The following is a 23,426-nucleotide window of genomic DNA, read 5'->3' on the forward strand; positions in this document are numbered from 1 at the left end:
CAATCAATTCTTTGTGGTTTAATTCTTCAACATAATAAGAATGTTTTTCAGAGGTTCCATCAATACCCTTGGGAGGTCAAAAGGTTCCATGGCCAGAAAGGTTTGAGAAACTCTACCCTGGATTGCGTGCTATGATCCTTGAACATAATTGAACCTACAACCTTGTGACCCTAAGTCATACTGACACTGTGAAATCCATGGCCTTATTTCAGCTCTGTCGAGTTAGATTTCAGATAGATCCGAGTTCGAAATGTTCCTTGGGACTCTGTTGCATCCGCACCTCCCAATCATTTTCCAGAGGGAAGCCCAGTAAGCTACAAAACATTCTCCCATATGTGGGTACGGACATGAAAATGAAATGAAATGAAAATCGCTTATTGTCACAAGTCGGCTTCAAATGAAGTTACTGTGAAAAGCCCCCAGTCGCCACATTCCAGCGCCTGTTCGGGAAGGCTGTTACGGGAAGTAACATGCAAGTTAATTTCAAATGAGGGAAACATGAACTCAGTTATACTTGGCACTGGATGTCTTCTTTGAATCCTGAGTGCATAGTGTGTTTGCTAATGGAGGGGGTCTTGGACATTATCCTGGGGCAGCACTGTGCAGCCACTCTGACATAATTAATAATCAATGTTTTCAGAGCCACTCTCACCAACAAGCCTGATAAGATAAAGGCAAGAATGACCTCGACCACATGGCAAAGTTCTTAAAATCAAATTGAATTTCTAAGCCATCATTTTGATTGGTGTGTAGTTTAAACTCTGCCATGAACACATTAGGTGTGATCATGGCAAACCTGATATTTACCCACCCTGATATTTACCCACTGAGGTGAGCAGAACTAATGTTTTCACACATAATCGACTAAAAACAATACATCTCAAAAACTAATGGGAAGATTTCAATTAAACTTTGCACATAGATGGTCCAAGGAAACATTTATACATTTTTGGTGAAGATGTGCATCTGGAAAAAGATCCTGGATTTTTTTAATGATCCATTTAAATTGAGAGATGGGGTTATTGACATTTTCTTTTCTAATGTGGTGGATAGTTTTATTTAGAACGTTGTTGATTGTTTTAGAATGTTATGGATTGTCCCAGCTGCTGTGGTGCAATTTGTCACAGCTGTCAAAATGTGAGCAGCGTTTTCAGAGCAGGTTGTTGGATGTGGATTGGCCTGAAGCCTCCTCGGTGACATGGAAGCTCGGAATAAAAAAAATATATTTTCTCAGCTTGGTAGCTGCACAACATCAGCCTGGCCAGGAAAAGCCTCAGGGAAGAGCTACCTAAATGCAATAATGACGAGCCAACGTCGCATGTGCCCTCAAGTGAGCGCCCTTTTTCACTTTTTGTGGGCGTACTTGTCAGAAAAGAGGGCATCTGCCACCCTGGATTGTAACCAAATCTAAATTAAAGCAGAAAGCTGGGAATCTGCACTTCCACAATATTATAACCTGCCTCTTTCCCTTTGCTGACCCGGGCTGGCTGCCGTGCCTCTGGAGCATTCTCTTGTGTTTATTTCTGATCTCCAAAAGTTGCACCGTTTCCCCTTTTTATAAAAAACAACAAAAACAGTCCAGATGATTGTTTATATGCAGAAATCCGGGGAGGGCTCCTTAGAGAAGTAAATCACTGTGATAAAGTCCAAATAAAATTCCCAAGCTAGAACTAGCTGCATTTAGCCATTACGAGTTCAAACTGTGCAGAATACCAGCAGTTGAATGCCTTTAATGCAACTGCTGAGAAGCGTGGCAGGATTTGAATGGGTGCCAAAGGCTGGTCCGGGTGCGCTGTGGCTTTAAGAAAACGACTCAAACCCCTTGAAAACTGATCTTGCTTCTGTGTGTGTGTGTGTGTGTGTTTTTTAAAGGATTTACGTTCAGCCACAACAAAATCACACAAATTCAGCAACCCACGCGCTCCTGGGTGGATTGGATGTTATTTGCGGTTAGTGAAGCTATTTATTGTTTTAAGATGCAGGCTGGCTGCAGAGAATAGTGAAGAAAGGAGGCAGAGAGGTTGTACAAGTTGGTGAGGGTTTCAGCGATTCTCCTCCTCCCCTCCTCACTCGACAAGACTTCTGAGGACCGCTCTGCACTCCTGGATTGGGACTGTGCTGGAATGAGGTGGTTCTTCCCAATCCTGCTCCTGACCCTGCTCCCGGGGGGAGGCTGGGGCTGTCAGCTACCCCACGACTGGAGGCCACAGAGTGAGCCGTGCCGAGCCGAGCTGGCCGAAATCATCATCTATGCCAAGGTGCTGGCTGTGCACAAGGACACCTACAGCGTGTACAACTACCTGCCCTGGCAATATGACACCGACCTCTTCTACTCGGCGGAGGTGGAGCTGCTGTGTGACCAGGCCTGGGGCAGTATGCTGGAGATGCCAGCCGGAGCCAGGTTTAACCTGACTGGACTCGGGTATTTCCCCTGCCACTCTTACACAGTCATGGAAAACAACACCTACTATTTCTTCGTCAGGTAAGATTGGGCAATGTGGGGTTGTGGGGGGTGCGAGGGGGTCTGGGCGGTCTGTCGTTCACCATAAAGCGCATCTCACTCCCTCTCACACCGGAGTTTATTTCTTAGTCCAAGGTTGATCCCAGTTGCAGACAGCTGCGCCAACCCGTTCCCATTACGTTCAGGCATGTTCTGAAGTGCTCTTCAAGCAGTCCTGCATGACCAAACAAGCCACGACCCGCTCAGAATGATGGGCATCTTTTGGGCATATCTGATTGTACCCTAACTGTGGGTAACAGATCTGACTGTACCCTAACTGTGGGCAACAAATCTGACTGTACCCTAACTGTGGAGTGACATCTGATTGTACCCTAACTGTGGGTATCAGATCTGATTGTACCCCCACTGTGGGTAACAGATCTGACTATATCCCCACTGTGAATAATAGGTCTGACTGTACCCCAACTGTGGGTAACATATCTGACTGTATTCTAACTGTGAGTAACAGATCTGACTGTACCCTAACTGTGGGTAACAGATCCGACTGTACCCCCTCTGTGGGTAACAGATCTGACTGTACCTCCATGGTGGGTAACATATCTGACTGCACCCCCACTCTGGGTAACAGATATAACTGTACCCTAACTGTGGGGTGACAGATCTGACTGTACCCTAACTGTGGAGTGACAGATCAGATTGTACCCTAACTATGGGTAACAGATCTGACTGTACCCCCATTGTGGGTAACAGATCTAACTATACCTCAACTGTGGGTAATAGATCTGACTGTACCCCCACTGTGGGTAACAGATATAACTGAAACCTAACTGTGGGGTGACAGATCTGACTGTACCCAACTGTGGGTAACAGATATAACTGAAACCTAACTGTGGGGACAGATCTGACTGTACCCGAACTGTGGGTAACAGATCTGATTGTACCCCCACTATGGATAATAGACCTGACTGTACCAACCCCCCCCCCCCCCCCCCCCCCACTGTGGGTAGCAGATATAACTGAAACCTAACTTTGGGGTGACAGTTCTGACTGTACTCCAACTGTGGGTAACAGATCTGATTGTACCCCCACTGTGGATAATAGACCTGACTGTACCCCCACTGTGGGTAACAGGCATAACTGAGACTTAACTATGGGGTGACAGATCTGGCTGTACCCCAACTGTGGGTAACTGATCAGACTGTACCCCCACTGTGGGTAACAAATATAACTGTACCCTAACTGGAGGTAACAGATCTGACTGTACCCCATCTGTGGATAACAGATCTGACTGTACCCCATCTGTGGGTAACAGATCTGACTGTACCTTAAATGTGGGTAACAGATCTGACTATACCCCCACTGTGGGTAGCAGATCTGACTGTACCCCCACTGTGTTTAACAGATCTGACTGTACTTTAACTGTGGGCATCAGACCTGACAATACTCTAAGTGTGGGGTGACAGATCTGACTTTACCCTAACTGTGGGTAACAGATCTGACTGTACCCCCACTGTGGGTAACAGATCTAACTGTACCTCCACCATGGGTAACATATCTGACTGTACCCCAACTGTGTGTAACAGATATAACTGTACCCTAACTGTGATGTGACAGATCTGACTGTACCCCAACTGTGGGTAACAAATCTGACTGTACCCCCACTGTGGGTAACAGATCTGACTGTACTCTAACTGTAGGTAACAGATCTGACTATAGCCCCACTGTGGGTAATCGATCTGACTGTACTCCCACTGTGGGTAACAGATATAACTGAAACCTAACTGTGGGTAACAGATCTGACTATACCCCAACTGTGGGTAACAGATCTGACTGTACCTTAAACGCGGGTAACAGATCTGACTGTACCCCAACTGTGGGTAACAGATCTGACTGTACCCCAACTGTGGGTAACAGATCTGACTGTACCCCAACTGTGGGTAACAGATCTGACTGTACCTTAAACGCGGGTAACAGATCTGACTGTACCCCAACTGTGGGTAACAGATCTGACTGTACCCCAACTGTGGGTAACAGATCTGACTATACCCCAACTGTGGGTAACAGATCTGACTATACCCCAACTGTGGGTAACAGATCTGACTGTACCCCAACTGTGGGTAACAGATCTGACTGTACCATAAATGTGGGGTAACATATTTGGCTGTACCTTAAATGTGGGGTAACAGATCTGGCAGCACATGCGAGGGTTATACCGACAGTCTTCTTGAGTCGGGACACTCAATCCAGCGCTAGAGACAGCAATCTAAGTTCGAACGATCTGTCTTCGGCCTTTTTTCTGCAATAGTGATGAACCATCGTAACTATTTCTGCGTTAGATTATCAAATATCTATGACAGAAATGAGGTCCATTTTGGGATGGGGGAGTTTCGTGCGGTGGTTATAACCTCAGTTGTTTGGAGGTAGGGGATGTTCCTGTTCTTTAATGATGGTGAAAATTCTTATTTACATCTGATGGCGCGTTGCTACATTTTTTAAAGGTGGAAATATATGGATGGGAAATACCAGAGATTGAAATGGTTCAGGTGATAATTAAGGTAAGGTATTTCTGGTCAGCTGGTGAAGACTGAGGTTTTTTCCCTCCGTCACATAGAGGAAGGGGGCATTTACATTTTCTGTGCAACAAAATTCTAGTCATGGGAGAGACATTTCTTTCTAATGGAAATGGAATGCCCCTTTGCCATTGGTTGTAGGTGGGGATGCTGCCAGTTATCCGATTAGAATGGAAATGCTTCCGTCTGTCTTTTGGTCCATCAAACCCAGATGTTTTCTTTTCTGATGAAGATGTTTCTGTTCATCGGACCGAGATGATTATATGTGATGCAGATGTTTCTCTGCATCAGAAGCAGGCGCTTCTGTTGTTCTGCTGGGGATGTTTATATCTCGTGGAAATGTTTCTATTGATCAGGCACAGATGCTTCTGTCCATCAGATGCAACAGTTTCTGTCTATCCAATGCAGATGTTTCTATCCGGTACAGATGTTTCTGTCAATGAGGTGGATACTTTTCTGACATTTTTGACCATCTGATGTAGCTATTTCTGCATCTTCAATGTAGAGGTTCCACTCCATCTCATCGAGACGCTTTTTGAAGTTTCTCTCCATCTGATTGCAATAAGGATGTTTTGGAAGCCTTTTGTTTTTAGGCAGGCCCAAATATGATTGCCAGTAAAACAAGCACTAGATTTTGTCAGATTACGCTCCAGAATGAATTAAACAGTGATTGAATTTCTGACAAGTCAAACTATTATTTAGAAATTCATTTGAAAAATAAAGGTGCAAGTTGATATGTTCCAATTGTGAACCTCTCTACGACAAATGTATCTGAACCTAATGATAGGTGTGGCAGATTACAGGAGAGAGTTTGCAAAAACAGTTATCAAAAGGTTTTTTGATGGTTTTCCTTCCTCTGGTTTTCAAACAACTGGAGAATTGAAATGGAAAGTTCAAAGTGGCCTCTGAAGTCAGCAATCTTCCACCTGAAAATTAAATCGTTCTTGGTCTTTGAATGAAAAAGCTTTGATATAATTTAAGCCCAATTCGGGATTGCAAGTGAGAGTGGACAGTCGGAATGGTTTGAATATGCTCCTACCTGGTATTGGTCTCCCTATTATCCACAGGCATGCAAATCCTGATGTGGGGACAGTGATGCTGTGAGGCTGGCACATTTGTTAATTAACACCCAAGCTTTTCTTTAAAAAGAAGTATTCCTCCATTGGATGTAGGTGTCGCTGGCAAAGGCCTGCATTACTAATCGCCTTTGACAGTATGGTGATGGGTTGCCTGCTTGAACCACTGATGTCAGTGTGGTGAGGGTACTGTCACAGTACTGTTATATAGGACATTCATAATTTTGACTCTGTGATGATGAAACAGCAATAGATTTCCAATCATAGAATTTACAGTGCAGAGGGAGGCCATTCGGTCCGTCGAGTCTGCACCGGCTTTGGAAAGAGCAACCTACCTAAGCCCCCCCACCCCATAACCACACCTAAGCCTTTTTGGACACTAAGGGAAATTTATCAAGGCCAATCCACCTAACCTGCACATCTTTGAACTGGGGGAGGAAACCGGAGCACCCGGAGGAAACCCACGCAGACACGGGGAGAACGTGCAGACTCTGCACAGTGCCCCAAGCCGGGAATCGAACCGGGGACCTTGGAGCTGTGAAGCCACGGTGCCAACCACTGTGCTACAGTGCACCAATCAGGATGGTGGGTGACTTGGAGGGGAACGTGCAGGTCATAATGTCCCCATAGGCCTGCTGTTCTTGTCCTTCTAGTTGGTAAAAGTCATGGGTTTGGAAGGTGCTGTGAAAGGAGTCTTGGTGAGTTGCTGCAGTGCAGCTTGTAGATGGTACACAGTGCAGCCACAATGCACTGGTGGTGGTGGAGGAGTGATTGTTTAAGGTGATGGATGGATGGGTGCTGATTAAAAAGCTTACTTTGTCTTAGATGGTGTTGAGCTTCTTGAGTGTCGTTGAAGCCACACTCAACCAGGCAAGTGGGGAGTTTTCCATCATACTCCTGACTTGTTGGTGCTGGGAATGTTTTGGGGAGTCAGCAGGTGAACCACTAAACTTACAGCCAAGGTATTTATTGACTAGAACTTCAATGTGGCCAGCCACATAGTGATCCCTAGCTGTGTATGGCAGGGATTCAATGATGATAATGCTATTGAACGTCATGGGCAGATGATGATCATTTGTGTGGTGTGTGTGTTACTTTTTATTTACTCCTGAAAACATAGAACATAGAACATACAGCGCAGAAGGAGGCCATTTGGCTTATCGAGTCTGCACCGACCCACTTAAGCCCCACTTAAGCCGTAACCCAATAACCCCTCCTAACCTTTTTGGCCACTAAGGGCAATTTATCATGGCCAATCCACCTAACCTGCACGTCTTTGGACTGTGGGAGGAAACTGGAGCACCCGGAGGAAACCCACGCAGACACGGGAAGAACGGGCAGACTCCGCACATAGTGACCCAGTGGGGAATCGAACCTGGGACCCTGGCGCTGTGAAGCCACAGTGCTATCCACTTGTGCTACTGTGCTGCCCAAAAGCCTGAATGGAGGTCTTCAGGTCTTGCTGTAGGCAGGCATGGACTGCTTCATTATCTGACAAAATGCAAACAGCACTGAACACTAAATAAACAGCGAATATTCAATTCTGACTTTATGACGGAGGGATAAGTCATTGATGAAACAGCTGAAGATTGTTGAGCCAAAACACTGTCCTCAGGAACTCCAGGCAATGTGCTGTACTCCTAACGAACAAGGCACTTATCTTTCCAGCTGCCAGCTAGCATGAGTCCTCTATGTAGTTATTATCATTTTAATAACACTCTTTAAAATTCAGTTTAATTGTCTAGTAAACAAACAAAATATCTGAGAAATTAAAGATCCCCGAGAGGATTTGGCTTGTTTTAAAGGAGCAAAATATGTTTGTTTAGGGATTTCATGAATTTAGCAGAATGCCACATTTCATATCTGGACAGATGTCAACATTGTTGTATTGTTTTAGTTAGCAAAATGCAAAAAAAGTTCTCAACTTACTTTCAGTCCAATCTGTCAACCAGTCTTCAAAGGATTTCACCATAAAAACTAAAGAGACATAAATTAAAATCAGATTAAAGGGTATCAAGACATGTTATCTCCACTCTCGCCAGGTTTAGTTCACCGTGTAAGGAAAGCAAAACTGGCAACCATTTTAAAATTAGTCTTCCAGGTTCGATTTCCTTTTACAAATCATTTCAAAGTACTAATGCCTACATACAAGCCCACCTGGGAAACCAGGAAAAGTTCAATTACTGTTCCTCTACTCAAAAGTAGCTCTTGAGGGTAACCCTAGAATTTACTCTAGCACCTGCATTTTGCTAGACTTGCCCTTGCGCAGTTAGTTTCTGTGTTCAGATGCAGAAGGTAAAATACAGGAGGAACGATAGAATGGGTTAAAATAAATAAAGAAGAAGGTCAAAAGAAAAAAAGATAAAATTATTTAACAAAAAAAATCATACAATGAAAAGCTGTAGCAATGAGACTCCTGGGGCGAAATTCTCCGTTATCGGCGGAAACTCCGCCGATCGGCGCAAAAAACGGCGCAAATCCCACTTGCGTCACGTCATAAAAATGGGCCGATAGTCTGCGGCCCGAAATGGGCTAGCAGCGACGTAACGGGATCCGCGCTTGCGCAGTGGTTCACGCCGTGCAGCGTCATACGCGCTGCACGGCGTGACGGCTCATAAGGCCGCGCAGCTCCCCCCCCACCCGACCGGAACAGCCGACCGCAACACCCGACTTGATGGCTGGCCGTCGCTCAGCCCCGAGGTTCGAGTCACGCGATGTGGAGGCGCTCCTGGATGCGGTGGAGCAGAGGAGGGACGCCCTGTATCCCGGGCACGGCCGCAGAGTTGCCCCACGCCACAGCCGGCGTCTGTGGAGGGAGGTGGCAGAGGCCGTCACCGCTGTGGCCCTGACACCACGGACAGGCACCCAGTGCCACAAGAAGGTGAACGACCTCGTCAGAGCAGGCAGGGTGAGCGTCCCCCATATCCCCCATATCCCCTCTCCCCCAAATCCCCCCCTCCCCCATATCCCCCATATCCCCCCTCCCCCATATCCCCCATATTCCCCCCTCCCCCATATCCCCCCCTCCCCCATATCCCCCATATTCCCCCCTCCCCCATATCCCCATATCCCCCCTCCCCCATATCCCCCCTCCCCCATATCCCCCCCTCCCACATATCCACCCTCCCCCATATCCCCCCTCCCCCATATCCCCCATATCCCCCCTCCCCCATATCCCCCCCTCCCCCATATCCCCCCTCCCCCATATCCCCCATATTCCCCCCTCCCCCATATCCCCCCTCCCCCATATCCCCCCTCCCACATATCCCCCATATTCCCCCCTCCCCCATATCCCCCATATCCCCCCTCCCCCATATCCCCCCTCCCCCATATCCCCCCTCCCACATATCCCCCATATCCCCCCTCCCCCATATCCCCCATATCCCCCCTCCCCCATATCCCCCCTCCCCCATATCCCCCCTCCCACATATCCCCCATATTCCCCCCTCCCCCATATCCCCCCTCCCCCATATCCCCCATATCCCCCCTCCCCCATATCCCCCATATCCCCCCTCCCCCATATCCCCCATATCCCCCCTCCCCCATATCCCCCCTCCCCCATATCCCCCATATCCCCAAGTGAATCCAGCCCTAACCTTAACCTCTGCAATGCACGCGCAACCGATGGCGTGCATTCATATACCTGCCTAACACTGTTGCCTTTTACCCCTGCCACCACCCCCCCCCCCCCCCCCCCAGGAGAAGCGCGCACACAACAATAGGGAGCATGTGAGGACTGGAGGAGGGCCCGCTGATGAGAGGCCACTGACCGTACACGAGGAAAGGGCCCTGGAACTGGCTGGCGGACCTGACGACCGGGAGGTTGCTGATGCAGAGGTCGGGGCCCCACGAGCAAGTGAGCCACCAACAGCCCGTCCCCATATCCCCCCTCCCCTATATCCCCCTCTCCCGTATCACCTGATCACTGCCTGATGTCTAACCATGCATGCTTCATTGTGTATCGCAGGACCAAACGTCCAGGCACCCATCCCCGCAGATGCAGACCGCCCGCAGGATGCCCCTCGGAGACCACGGGAGACGGAGAGACCCGAACCCTCCAGCATGCGACGCCCGCAGGATGCCCCTCGGAGACCACGGGAGACGGAGAGACCCGAACCCTCCAGCATGCGACGCCCGCAGGATGCCCCTCGGAGACCACGGGAGACGGAGAGACCTGGAGCAACAGGGAGACGACACCCCCGTCACGTGCGGGAGCGACCACCCAGCGATGAGGGGGGCAGCCACAGGCCCCCGTCACATCCGAGCCAGGACACCACTACCCAGGACACCACTATCCAGGACACCCCTACCCGGGACACCACTACCCAGGACACCCCTACCCGGGACAGCACTACCCGGGACAGCACTACCCAGGACACCCCTACCCGGGAAGACGAAATACCGGACAGTGACTCAGAGTGGATGGGTGGAGACGAACCCCCACCCCAAAGTGCCATGGACTCAGAGTGGGACGAAGAGCACGACACAACGCCACTGCTGTCACCAACACCCTCCACCATCGCAGAAACACTCACCACGGTTGGGCACTTTAGTGATGAGGCGTCTGGTACACTCACTGGTGCGCACAACACAGCCGTCCCGGTACAGCAGGTGGAGGTAGGAGCAGCAGAGGGACCGGGCGGTCGGAGGGCAGCCCAGGCCAAGCGAACATCTGCCGCCCAGATGGATCCCGGGTTCCTGCAGTTACCACACCCACACATAGATCCGATGCAACCACCGACACGGAGACGAGCGAATAGGGTGACGGGTGGCTTGCGGCGGCTGCGGTCGCAGGTGGAGGAGTCCACCCGCGTCCAGGAGCTGGGAGTGGTCCCGGTCATGCGTGCCACCCAGGCTGACACCGCACGGGTGGCGTCCGCGGTGGAGGCAATGGGTGCGACGGTGTCAGACATGGGGAACGGTTTGCGAGGCCTGGGGCCTTCCGTGCAGGCGGCGTCTGTGGCCCAGGAAATGGCTGCCCTCTCACAGGAGGCCATGAGCCAGTGCCAGCGCCAGATGGCAGAGGCGCTCAACGCCATAGCCCAGTCTCAGCAGGCCATGGCCCAGTCTCAGCAGGCCATAGCCCAGTCTCTGCAGGCCATGGCCCAGTCTCTGCAGGCCATGGCCCAGTCTCAGCAGGCCATCGCTGAGGGCATCGGCGCCAGTGGCCATGTGCGAGCTGGCGTCGCACTGTCGCAGACAGGGTTCGACAACCCCCTGGGCTCCATGGCTGCAAACCTGCAGACCCCTGTCGATACCAGCACGGGCCTCCAGGACTGGCAGCGCCAGATGTCGGGGGCGCGTCGGATGGCCAGTCCGTTCGCATCCCCCACCCATGTAGAGGCCTGGGGGCCATCGGGCACCCCGAGGGAGGAGGAGGTGGTGTGGTCCATCCCGGCTCCCTCTGTAGGGGAGGTCCCGGTACACCGCGACACCTCGGACTCCCCCCCTTCCGTCCCAGGTGCATCGGGTGGGCAACGGGCAGGACAGGCTGGCAGCTCGCCATCCCAGTCGCCCGGGCCGCAGCCTGGCCCATCTAGGCCAGGACGCCCCAGGAAACGGCCGCCAAAGGGATCCAGTGTCAGAGGGCAGGAATCACAGGAGTCCACCTCCAGTTCTGCTGTACCGTCTGGGGAACCACGTAGACGTAGTCAAAGGGCCCGTAAGGCCAAACAATTAGACACTGAGTAAGTTGGCACGGGTGCAGGGCACAGATGAGTTTTAGGCGCTAGGGCACGTGCATGAACTCCTTTGGTTATTAAAGTCAATGTTACACCTACCGAAGCTGCCTTTATGCTCTGTCCAAAGTGTGCGGGGGTGTCATGTACGTTGAGCGCAAGTGTGTGTGTGAGGGGTGGTCTTACCTCAGCCCCAGGTGAGTCTGCCCCCTTCCCCCTGGGCCGCCATCAACATCCCCCGGGCAGAGGACGGGACCGTGCGCTGCAGTATCACAGCCGCATGCAGGGATGGTCCGGGTGGATGGTGGTACTGTGGCCATGGGTCAGACATAGTCCAACGATGTAGAGCCAGGAGCTCATCGGAGGCGGGCTGTCATCATTCTCCATGGCCTGCGATAGACACGCGTCCACCCGCAACTGGGTGAGCCCGGCCCGTTGTGCCGCCGGTGGATCGGCAATTGGGAGTGGGGGGGTGGTGTGCATGCGGGTGGGGTGTGTGGGGTTGGGGAGGGGGGTGATGGTGCTGGGTGGATGGATGGGTGGGGGGTGTGGGTGGTCGGCTGTTGTCATGGTGTGCGGTCTGTGGCCATACTACCCGATTCCCACGCCCATCTAGTCAGTGAAGCGGGCGTCTATCAGTCTGTCCCGTGCCCGCTGGGCCAGCCGGTAACGGTGGACAGCCACCCGTCTGTGTCTACCCCGTCTGCCCTGACCATTGCCCCCATCCCCCTCATCTGGGGAGGACTGGGCCTCTTCCTGCTGCTCCTCCACTCCGCCCTCCTCTGCCTGCGGCACATCGCCCCTCTGCTGGGCTATGTTGTGCAGGACGCAGCACACCACAATGATGCGGCCGACCCTATCTGACCGATACTGGAGGGCGCCCCCAGAGAGGTCCAGGCACCTGAAACGCATCTTCAGCACGCCAAAGCACCTCTCGATCACTCCCCTTGTCGCTACATGGGCATCATTGTAGCGGTTCTCCGCCTCATTGCGTGGCCTCCGTATAGGCGTCATCAGCCACGATCGCAATGGGTAGCCCCTGTCGCCCAGCAACCAGCCCCTCAGCCGGGGATGGCGTCCCTCGTACATGCCGGGGATGGATGACCGCGACAACACGAATGAGTCGTGTACACTGCCTGGGTAACGGGCGCAGACGTGCAGGATCATCATGCGGTGGTCGCAGACCACCTGTACGTTCATCGAATAGGTCCCCTTCCTATTAGTGAACACGGCCCTGTTATCTGCAGGTGGCCGCACGGCGACGTGCATCCCATCGATCGCGCCCTGGACCATGGGGAACCCGGCAATGGCAGAGAAGCCCACGGCCCGGGCATCTTGGCTGGCCCGGTCCACGGGGAAGCGGATGTAGCGGTGCGCCATGGCATAAAGGGCATCTGTCACTGCCCGGATGCACCGATGCACCGATGTCTGCGATATGCCGGACAGGTCCCCACTCGGTGCCTGGAATGACCCCGTTGCATAAAAGTTCAGGGCCACCGTAACCTTGACGGACACGGGGAGAGGGTGTCCCCCGCCAGTGCCACGCGGTGACAGGTGTGCCAGCAGGTGGCAGATGTGTGCCACGGTTTCCCGGCTCATCCGGAGTCTCCTCCTGCATTCCCGGTCCGTGAGGTCCTGGTATGACTGCCGGGGCCGGTACACACGGGGCGCCCTCGGGTGCCTCCGTTGCCGTGGGGCCGCGACGTCCTCCTCCCCCTCCTCGTCCTGTCGGTCAGGTGTCCCTCCAGCCTGGGCGGCTGCCGCCTGCCCCTCTGCGGCAGCCTGCGCCGCCTCTCTGGCACGCTCCTCCTCCTCCTCCTCCTCCTCCTCCTCCTCATCCAGGGCAACATAGACATGAGCGGCTGCCACCACGGCGGCCAACATCGCTGGATGATCTGAAAACATGACGACCTGGTGGGGGGGAGGGGAACGACGACATGTCATCATTGCCCATATCCCCTCCTCCCCCCAGCCAGGTGGCATGGACCGCATGGGTCCAACTGTTGGAGGCTGGCACCTGGCCAGGTGGACCAACTCATTTGCCCTCCCATCACCCACCCCGGCACGGACCCCCCCCCCGCCCCAACCTCCACCCCAGCACGGACCCCCCCCCAACCTCCACCCCGGCACGGACCCCCTCCCCAACCCCCAACCTCCACCCCAGCACGGACCCCCCCCCCCCAACCTCCACCCCGGCACGGACCCCCTCCACAACCCCCAACCTCCACCCCGGCACGGACCCCCTCCACAACCCCCAACCTCCACCCCGGCACGGACCCCCTCCACAACCCCCAACCTCCACCCCGGCACGGACCCCCTCCCCAACCCCCAACCTCCACCCCGGCACGGACCCCCTCCCCAACCCCCAACCTCCACCCCAGCACGGACCCCCCCCCCCCAACCTCCACCCCGGCACGGACCCCCTCCACAACCCCCAACCTCCACCCCGGCACGGACCCCCTCCACAACCTCCACCCCGGCACGGACCCCCTCCCGGCACTCCCCCGGAGCCCAGCCTACTCTAACCACCCCCCCCCCCCCCCCGCCGCACACACACACAAGCCGAGACACACCTCTTCTCAGGCAATCAGTCTGCGGCCACGCCATTTCCTGCCCAGAGCCAACCCCCCAGGCCGTCACTCACCTCCTCGCTGGTCGGCGTGAGCCTGGAGCACCGGGTCACGCCGATGAAAAGGAGGTTTGATTGACGTCGACGTGAACGGTCATCACGTCGACGGGACTTCGGCCCATCCGGAAGGGAGAATATCGGCAGGCCGAAAATCGGCTGCCTTGCGCAGGCCCGTGACATTCTCCGCGGCAGCGGCGCCATTAACGCCCCGCCGACTTTTCTCCCTTCGGAGACTTCGGCGGGGGCGGGGGCGGGATTCACGGCGGCCAACGGCCATTCTCCGACCCGGCGGGGGGTCGGAGAATGACGCCCCACACTTGTAATTTGTCATTTTCAATGGCAGATAGGCAGATAGGCTGTTTGACGGTAATGAAGACATAGCACATCATTGAAAAAGGGACTTGGATTGAAAAGCATAAGCCTTAACTTTCTGTAGTAAGCTTAGTCCATCTATGACACAAGTGCAGGAACTTTACATCATTCAATATATTTGAATGGGGAGTCAGGTGAAGAGATACCTTTTACACAGAGCAGCTCACTTTGGAACCATAGGGCTTCTGAAGATGTGCCTCAAGTGCTTGGACTGCTCAGGTGGCTCACTGCAATACATTCCCAATATGGTTTCCTACATCATCGCAGTGTATTGCACCCTTCACCATCTAGCTATGCAAAGAGGTGATCCCTTCCCAGAGGGTGAACTGGAGGAGGATGAGAGCTCATCGGAGGAAGAAAGTCCAAACGCCCGTGAAGCATACAAAAGGCTACAGACCAAGTGCTGGAAAATGGGATTAAAATAGATAGGTGCTTAATGGCCAGTGCAGACACAATGGGCTGAAATTCAATGAGTCTATGACAGCAACTTGGGGATTTTTGCATTTAACAGTCCATCTCCATTTACCTGAAGTTTCTGTCTGGCTTGCGTATAAATAATAGTATTTTTGAACATAGTATATTTACAGTTATGTACACAGATTAAAATATATATATATATATATATATAGAAGTCAAAAGAAATCTGAGGATATTGTGCGCGAGCTCAAAAACAGCAACTCTGTACAGTTAGCAATATTATGTTCAACAAACAAGTAGGCACCTCTTTGTGTGGTGGGGGTGGAGGGCGTGGGGGGGGGGGGGGGGGGGGGGGGGACTGGGGAGTTACATATACATTTGGGTGCCGAAGAAACAATTACATTAGTTATGTCCAATACAGAGAGGGCAATACGAGAATAGATCTGATGTTGGTGTTGTTACTTGCTTCTCACGGATGGTTTTCACTGCCGTTGTCGTCGCGCGTTCACTTCCGCTTTGGCCGTTCGCTCTGTCTTTCGCCCGTATTTTCCTTGCTCTCTATTACTGTATTTGCCAAGTTTGTTGTCATTTCCCGAGCTCTCATTCTGGCTATCATTCCCTCGCCTCCCCTCCCCCTCTCTGGTTCCGCTCTATTATTCCCTGTCTCCTCCCTCTTCCCCCCTCCCCTTCCTTCTGCCCCGCTTCCCCCCTCCCCTTCTCCTGTGGTTCGCCTTTCTTTCCTCTTAGGTTTAGCTGTTTCCCCCACCCCGGGTCTATCTCTTTCTCTCACGCCTCCTGAGTCTTGGCTACCTGGCTATTCTTCTGCTTGTTCGTTGGCCACAAACAGGTCCCGGAACAATTGGGTGAATGGCTCCCAAGTTCTGTGGAAGCCGTCATCTGACCCTCAGATGGCGAATTTGATTTTCTCCATTTGGAGAGATTCTGAGAGGTTGAACAGCCAGTCTGCAGCTTTGGGTAGTGCTGCTGACTGCCAGCCGAACAGGATTCTACAGCGGGTGATCAGGGAGGCAAAGGCAAGAGTGTCCGCCCTCTTCCCCAGGAATAGATCTGGCTGGTCTGATATCCCGAAGACCGCCACCTTCGGCATGGCTCCACCTTCATCCCCACCACTTTGGACATTGCCTCAAAAATGGCTGTCCAGTACCCAGCAAGTCTGGGGCAAGACCAGAACATGTGGACGTGGTTGGCCGGGCCTCCTTGGCACCATTCACATCTATCCTCCACCTCCCGGAAGAACCTACTCATTCGAGTTCTTGTTAAGTGGGCTCTATGTACCACTTTTTGTTGTGTCAGGCTGAGCCTTGCGCATGTGGAGGTGGAGTTGACCCTATGCAGTGCTTCGCTCCAGAGTCCCCACCCTATTTCAATCCACAGGTCTTCCTCCCATTTCTTTCTTGTTGCGTCCAGTACGGTGTCGGCCCTTTCTACCAGTCGCTCATACATGTCGCTACAGTTCCCTTTATCTAGGATGCTTGCATCCAGTAACTCTTCAAGTAATGGGAATCGCAGAGTTAGGGTGAGCCAGGGCACGGGGAGATTTAAAGATGAATGATATGTTGGTCAGGGAATTAATGGAGATTAATAATGACATGGGTATGGAAAGACGGGTAGAATTTCAACATTGGGTACAATTGGTGATCCCGGCACAATTTGCAGCCAAAACTGCATGAGTTTTGAGAAAGGTGCTTTCTCCTCAAATGCAAGTACTCCATAAGAACTACCATGAACCAGTAGAACCCAGCAGTGCTTTGGAATGTATTCTAACAGTTATGTGAGTCAGCAACTACAACAGCACTCCATCTTCTGTCTACCTGCCTGTCTGTCCCTCTCACCTCTATAAAAATGACTGAGTTTTAACTTAGATACCCGCATGACACCCCCCTCTCCACCCCCTCTCTCTTTCCTCAGGGATGGGAACAGTTTATTATAGAATACTGCTCCACAATTAATATACAAGCTAGCATTGGAAAATCAGACCAGTGGCACAGGGTTACAGATTAATGCTAGTTTGCCAGGTTGACATGGCTGTACAAGATTAACTCAACTCAGAAACTACGCCTGAAATGCTAATGTTTTATTTACTGTGTAATTTGGCGTGCTATTTCCAGTCTTTAATGTTTTTACAACTATAAAAAGGTTACCATCAGTGCGAAAATGACTTGATAATGCTATACAAGACTAGCGTCCATAAATCCTTTTTTCACAACACTATCAGATCACAACAATATCAAACTTCTATCAATGAATCAGCCAAGAACCTCTCCATGAGCTTATAACCATGCAGTGCTAATTGTTGTCACATAATGCTTCTAAGTGGAATGTTCATTAATAAGAACAATCATGCCACATGATTACTTGTATCTTCAAAAGGTAATTGCAAGGCCCATATCACAATTCCAACATCACAGGGAGACAAGCTGATAGTGTATGAGATCACTTTGGAGATAATAATGTGAGTTTGAAACAAATTATTTGGAATACGCAGCATTGTTCTATGAAAATTTGAGTAATTATTTCCATATGCTCTAAAAAGCCATCTTTTCTGGTTATTTCTAAAAACCATTGTCCTGTTCCCCACCAGCCGCCCCCCCCCCCAAATAAACATGATATCAATTCTCACTAAAATTGCATTCCTACTCATCGACAAATTATGTTTTGATGCTTTTATAGTAATAGTGTAATTCCTGTTTATTCTGAACAAGGCGCCCAAGTTTTAGAATTAGCTGTCTCCATGTTTCAATAAAACCTCTCAACAGATTTAGTCAAATTTTGCTTCATAACATATGGTAACATATCATCAATCATGCAGTGAGAACACTGGGTAGAGTGCAGAGCATTAATCAAACAATGAGGCCACCCACTAATACCATCAATCACACAGCAAACTTGCTGGATAGGCATAAAGCACCAGCAACATTAAATTACTGACTAATCATACATTATTTCTGACTCTGTTGATTAGTTGATGGTTAAAGCTTTCTTTAGCCTGATCCAAAAATTATATTTAAAGGAATATTTTGGGTTAAGTCTCCACAATCCATCACAGTTTTCAAGGGCTGAATTTGAAGTCCTCGTGACAGTTGTACGATATATATTTGTTCACTATTAATATTACTAGAGAGCATAGAAGAGCAGTGCCAGTATGAATCAAGGTGTCCCAGAAACTGTGTAAATTTTGGCAGGCAAGGGGGTTGGGTAAGAGGACACAGTTAAAGAGCCTCAGCAAAGACTGCTCTGTAGCTGTAGTTGAGTTCCTGACCAGCTTCAGCTCCCAACAATTCAGCAGGAACCAACAGCTGAAAATTCCATCTAGTATCTTGCAGTAATCGGTGTTTACAAGATCAGGATCATTTGCAAATAACCTGTTATCTGCGAACTGGATGGTTTTACACATTTCTCAAATGGCCACAAATTTAATGTAGACCAGAATTTTTAAACATCTCAAATATTTACTTGGAACTTAATAGAATTAGAAAGCACAATGGAATTAGAAAACACAGAACAATATACCAAACACTAACAAAAAAGATTAAGGAGGGGTTGTTGAAGTGCCAAGATGCTGTTTCACAGAAAAGGACCTGATTTAACCAACGGTGGTTTGCATAGGCATTGAAGAAAACCTGGATGTCTCCAGGACCTTATTTTCCCATATTCCAGCTGCACAAATCATAATATAGTAAAGAGGGGGATCACCTTTAAGCCATCGGGCTATCTGATTTAGGCTCACATTATCAATCCCTATCCGAATGTTGCAACAACCAGCTACTGTTAACAAACTGTTAATCATAAACTGTAAATTAATGCATGAATTTGGAAAGTGTAGGCCTCTCCCCTTACTATAATATTTGTCCCGATGCTCTCTTCAAATGAGAACATCATTGCATCATTGTCCACCAATTTGCCACTTTTGAAGAGAGAAAGATCAGGGCCGGGATTCTCTCCTACCCGGCAGGGCGGGGGGTCCCGGCGAAATGGAGTGGCGGGAACCACTCCGGCGTCGGGCCAGCCCAAAGGTGCGGATTTCTCCACACCTTTAGGGGCCAAGCCCTCACCTTTGAGGGGCTGGGCCCGCGACGGAGTGGTTTGCGCGCCGCCGGCCGGCGGGAAAGGTCTTTGGCGCCACGCCAGCCGGGGCCAAAAGGACTTCGCCGGCCGGCGGAAGTCCGTGCATGCGCGGGAGCGTCAGCGGCTGCTGACGTCATCCCCGCGCATGCGCAGGGGGGGGTGTCTCTTCCGCGTCGGCCATCGCGGAGGCTGTGGCCGAGGCGGAGGGAAAAGAGTGCCCCCACGGCACAGGCCCGCCCGCGGATCTGTGGGCCCCGATTGCAGGCCAGGCAACCGTGGGGGCACCCCCCGGGTCCAGATCACCCCGCGGCCCCCCCCCCAGGACTCCGGAGCCCGCCCGAGCCGTCTAGTCCCGCCGGTAAGAGAGGTGGTTTGATTCTCGCCGGCGGGACAGGCATTGCAGCAGCAGGACTTCGGCCCATCGCGGGCCGGAGAATCGCTGGGGGGGGGGGGGACCGGCGGGGGCGGGATTCACGCCCCCGCTGAATATCCGGTGCCGGAGAATTCGGCAACCGGCGGGGGCGGGATTCACGCCAGCCCCCGGCGATTCTCCGACCTGGCGGGGATCGGAGAATCCCGCCCCTTACGTTGATTTAGCGTGTTTCAAATATTCTGGTCAGCTCGAAATGCTTCAGAACTAATTAATTTACTTTTGTAGCATAATTCTGATTGTAATGCAGACAAACACAGCAGACAATAGCCATTGGGTAAGATCATAGAAATAGCAAGCGATAGAATGACCAAATAATCGGATTCTGATGAGAAAAGAACGTTGCCCAGGATATCAGAATACTGTACCCTTCTTTAAACAGTGTCACAAAACATTTACAACCAGCTAAACAAGTAGATCGGAGGCTGGATTCTCCAGTTCTCAGCCCTGTGTTTCTCGGCACCGCTTCATTCCCTGGCAACTGGATTCTTGCTTCCCGCCGCTGGTCAATGGGATTTCTCATTGAAGCCACCCCACCCTGCCAGGAAACCCATGGGCGGGGGTCCACTGCTGACAGGAATAGTGAATCGCCATAGCGGGAGAATTCCGGCCAGGGTCTCAGTTTATCATCTCATCTGAGAGATGGTGTTTCTGACACCGTAGCACTCATTCAGTACTGCACTGGAACCTCTTTCTGGAACTTGGGTTTGAACCCAGTACCTTCTGACTACAGAAATGAGAATTCTAGGGTGGGATTTACCCACCACGTCTTTTTTGGCGGGAGGCGGCCCGCCAGCGGGATCTACCTGTCTCGCTGCTGTCAACGGGATTTCCCATTGACAGCACCCCCTGCCACCGAGAAACCCATGCGCCGGCGTGGGACAGGAATTTCCCACTGGCATGAACAGTCGGTAAATCCCGCCCCTAGCAACCAAACCATGATTACGGGCGCGATTCACCAGAAAAAAATCTACATCCGGTTTCGGGTGCATTTGGTGGGATATGGCTAATGGCTCATTTAAGTAAAACTATCTGGACCCTGCCTCGGTGACGTGATCCAGATCGCGCCGGATATAGCAAGTCGGCTGACTTGTAATCCGTCTGGCGCGGAACCCGATTTGGGGTTCTCCGGGCATTCTCCTGTTGTGCCTGGCTCCGCGCCGGACGCAAAACGGTGGCTGAATCGCACCCTACATCCTGATCCAAACCCACACATTGATAGGTCATTGCCAAACCACTCTTGGAATAGTTTGCGTGCCATACTTTAGGAACGGTGTCATGGCAATGAAGATTGTGCAGAAGAGATTAATTAAGTTTATAAACCTGGCAACGAAAGTTCTTATTACTTTTGAAAACTTAAATATTTTCATTTTCTATATCGGCAGATTTCCGACATCTGCAGCATTTTGCTTTTGCATTAATATTACCGTGCTCAATTCTAAATAAGCATTGAACATTTTCTGGCCCTCAGTAAGTAGAAGCAGCAACTGTCCAATCTCTTTAGAAAGCCTGACACGGGTTCTTACCCAATGCCCACTCTGTTTCTTCCTCTTCTGAAGAAAACATCCTGAAAACAATCTCTGTCCTTCTTCCTGCCCTGTTACTCCTCTTAGAATCTAAGCCTGTTGGTTTGTGCAAATGATGCTTTTATTACATGGCAGTCTAGATTTTATGGTGCTTTGAGAATCACGTTCCACAACCCCATTTGTTTGTAACTGAATCATTATTTCATGGTGCCCAAAGAAGTCAAATTCTATTCTCTGTAAATGCAAAAATAAGCAGAGTCCATTATTGCGATTCTGCCAAAGTCCTGCACATGTTGGGGAGACTCTAAATTGAAATATGTATCTGTAAGGTTCTCATTATCACGGATGCACCATCAGCCTCTGGAAGATTACAGTGTTTAACAAACAGGAAGGGGTATCCTGTAGTAGGTACCTTGTCAATTTCTTGCATAGCCTTATGAACTTTTATTCTATTTCAGGCTGGATGAGAATTATAACATTGTGCCCCACGGAATCAATTTCCAGGATCCAATTTTCCCAGACACTACCGAAAACAAGCGAATGTTTGCAAGTCTCTTCCAGTTCTCTAACTGTACCAGTGGCTCCCATCATCACACCTACACGCCGGAATGGGATTGGCAAGAGGATAACCGGGTAGGGCTATATTGAATAAGTAAAAGTCTATGTTTAAAAATTAGAACTTGCTAAAGGTCTAACAGGGTGGGGTTCTGCTTGCTCTCTTGTGCTAAAATGGTGTTGCAGCTTAGGTTAGAAGGCATCTTGGGTCTGAAACAGGTGTTTGGCCTATTACATAGGTAAACCAGGGCTTCATGCCTTTTCAGACCTCTGTCTCTTGGACAGCAAATTACCTCATCTTGCCTCATGTATGCAGTGGTCAGTTTCTCCAGCTGCCCAAACCTGCCCTTAAAGTGACCACTGGAACAGTCACCAAAAAGATAAGTCCAGCATCATTTTACTTTGATCACCACCTGTCAGCTCTCTCTCTCTCAAAGGTGGAGATCAGCCAATGGCCCTCGGGGCTATGGCGACTTTTATTCCACTTACTGTACTGTGGAGCAGGATTTTTTACGACTTCACTGTATTTTTTTTAAATACCTATTAACGAGGCTGAGGAGAGGTGTTATGGGCCAGGGTTTAGAAAACTCCAAAGTATATCATGGAGTTCACCTGACCTTGAATTATATATAGATTTTGGTTGTGAGGAGAATAAGGGCCTACCTTTCAGGTGTTACTCAACACCTTAAGTATGCCTTAAGCACTTCTAATCAAAAACAATGTTTATCCTACGAAGTTAGTCAACATTTTAATAAACACACACAGTAAGCATTTTTATCAACGACAAACATAAATACCCCACGAAGCTGCAGTACTCTATGTATAACTCTTTATAAATTTCCCCCTTTAAGCTGTTCCAATTTAACAACGACATCCCATAAACCAGAAAACCCTTTTACCAAAACAGTAGGATTGAATTCCTTCCAGAAAACAGTTATCACTTTTAAGTTATCAAGTCATCTGGAGACAGCTTTTAAACTGAAGGTAGAGAGAGGCACTTCAAGATACTTGTCTGTCTGAATACAGCAGCCAACTGTAAAAATGAAACTCAGAGCCACACAACAGTTCCCAGCTCAAAAACTAAAGTAAAATTCAGAGCCACAGCCCAGCTTCTCCCACACAATGGCATCACTGAAGCCATGTGATAAGACAAAACATTTCTTAAAGGGACACTCCCATGACAAAGGACAATTATCTCCCCAGTGTTTGGCTCTTTTCTCCAATCTGTAACCCAGTGCCCTGACATCCTAAATACAGGCACACTAACCAAGGCGACTAAATGACTCAGCCTAAACAAAAAGTTCCCTGACTGGAGCTGAAACATCCAAAGTCATTCCACATTGCTGAAGAATATAAATAAACCAGTGATGTGGCACCAGGAGCCCTGACTTTATGCATTTACAAATCAAAGGGCAAAAAATAAATTTGAAAAGACGGTTCCAATGTAGAATGGTCTTTCGTTTGGAAAATAACAATTGCAGTGTAGTTTGCTCGAGAAAGAATCTATCTTAAATTCTGACTGGCTGCCTCTGTACAAGTGTTCTCCACTTTCAGTTTTTCTAGCTATTAATTTCAGTTGATGTATTTAATTTAAACTCGATGTAATGTCGGGGCGCTGGGATATTT

At 50.3% G+C, this 23,426-nt stretch overlaps 1 protein-coding gene across 1 annotated transcript in view; it reads left to right on the forward strand.

Annotated features, from left to right (window-relative positions):
* The first annotated feature begins 1,725 nt into the window (after positions 1-1,725).
* Positions 1,726-23,426, forward strand: part of LOC140388488 (coiled-coil domain-containing protein 3-like) — a 43,044-nt gene continuing 21,343 nt past the window's right edge. Inside the window, exons 1-2 of the mRNA XM_072472763.1 lie at positions 1,726-2,482; positions 21,704-21,878. Coding sequence (XP_072328864.1) covers positions 2,124-2,482; positions 21,704-21,878 — 534 coding nt within the window. The 5' untranslated portion in view covers positions 1,726-2,123. The remainder of the gene's footprint in view (positions 2,483-21,703; positions 21,879-23,426) is intronic.

The sequence above is a fragment of the Scyliorhinus torazame genome, chromosome 13, assembly GCF_047496885.1.
Source record: "Scyliorhinus torazame isolate Kashiwa2021f chromosome 13, sScyTor2.1, whole genome shotgun sequence".
NCBI classification, from domain to species: Eukaryota; Metazoa; Chordata; class Chondrichthyes; order Carcharhiniformes; family Scyliorhinidae; genus Scyliorhinus; species Scyliorhinus torazame.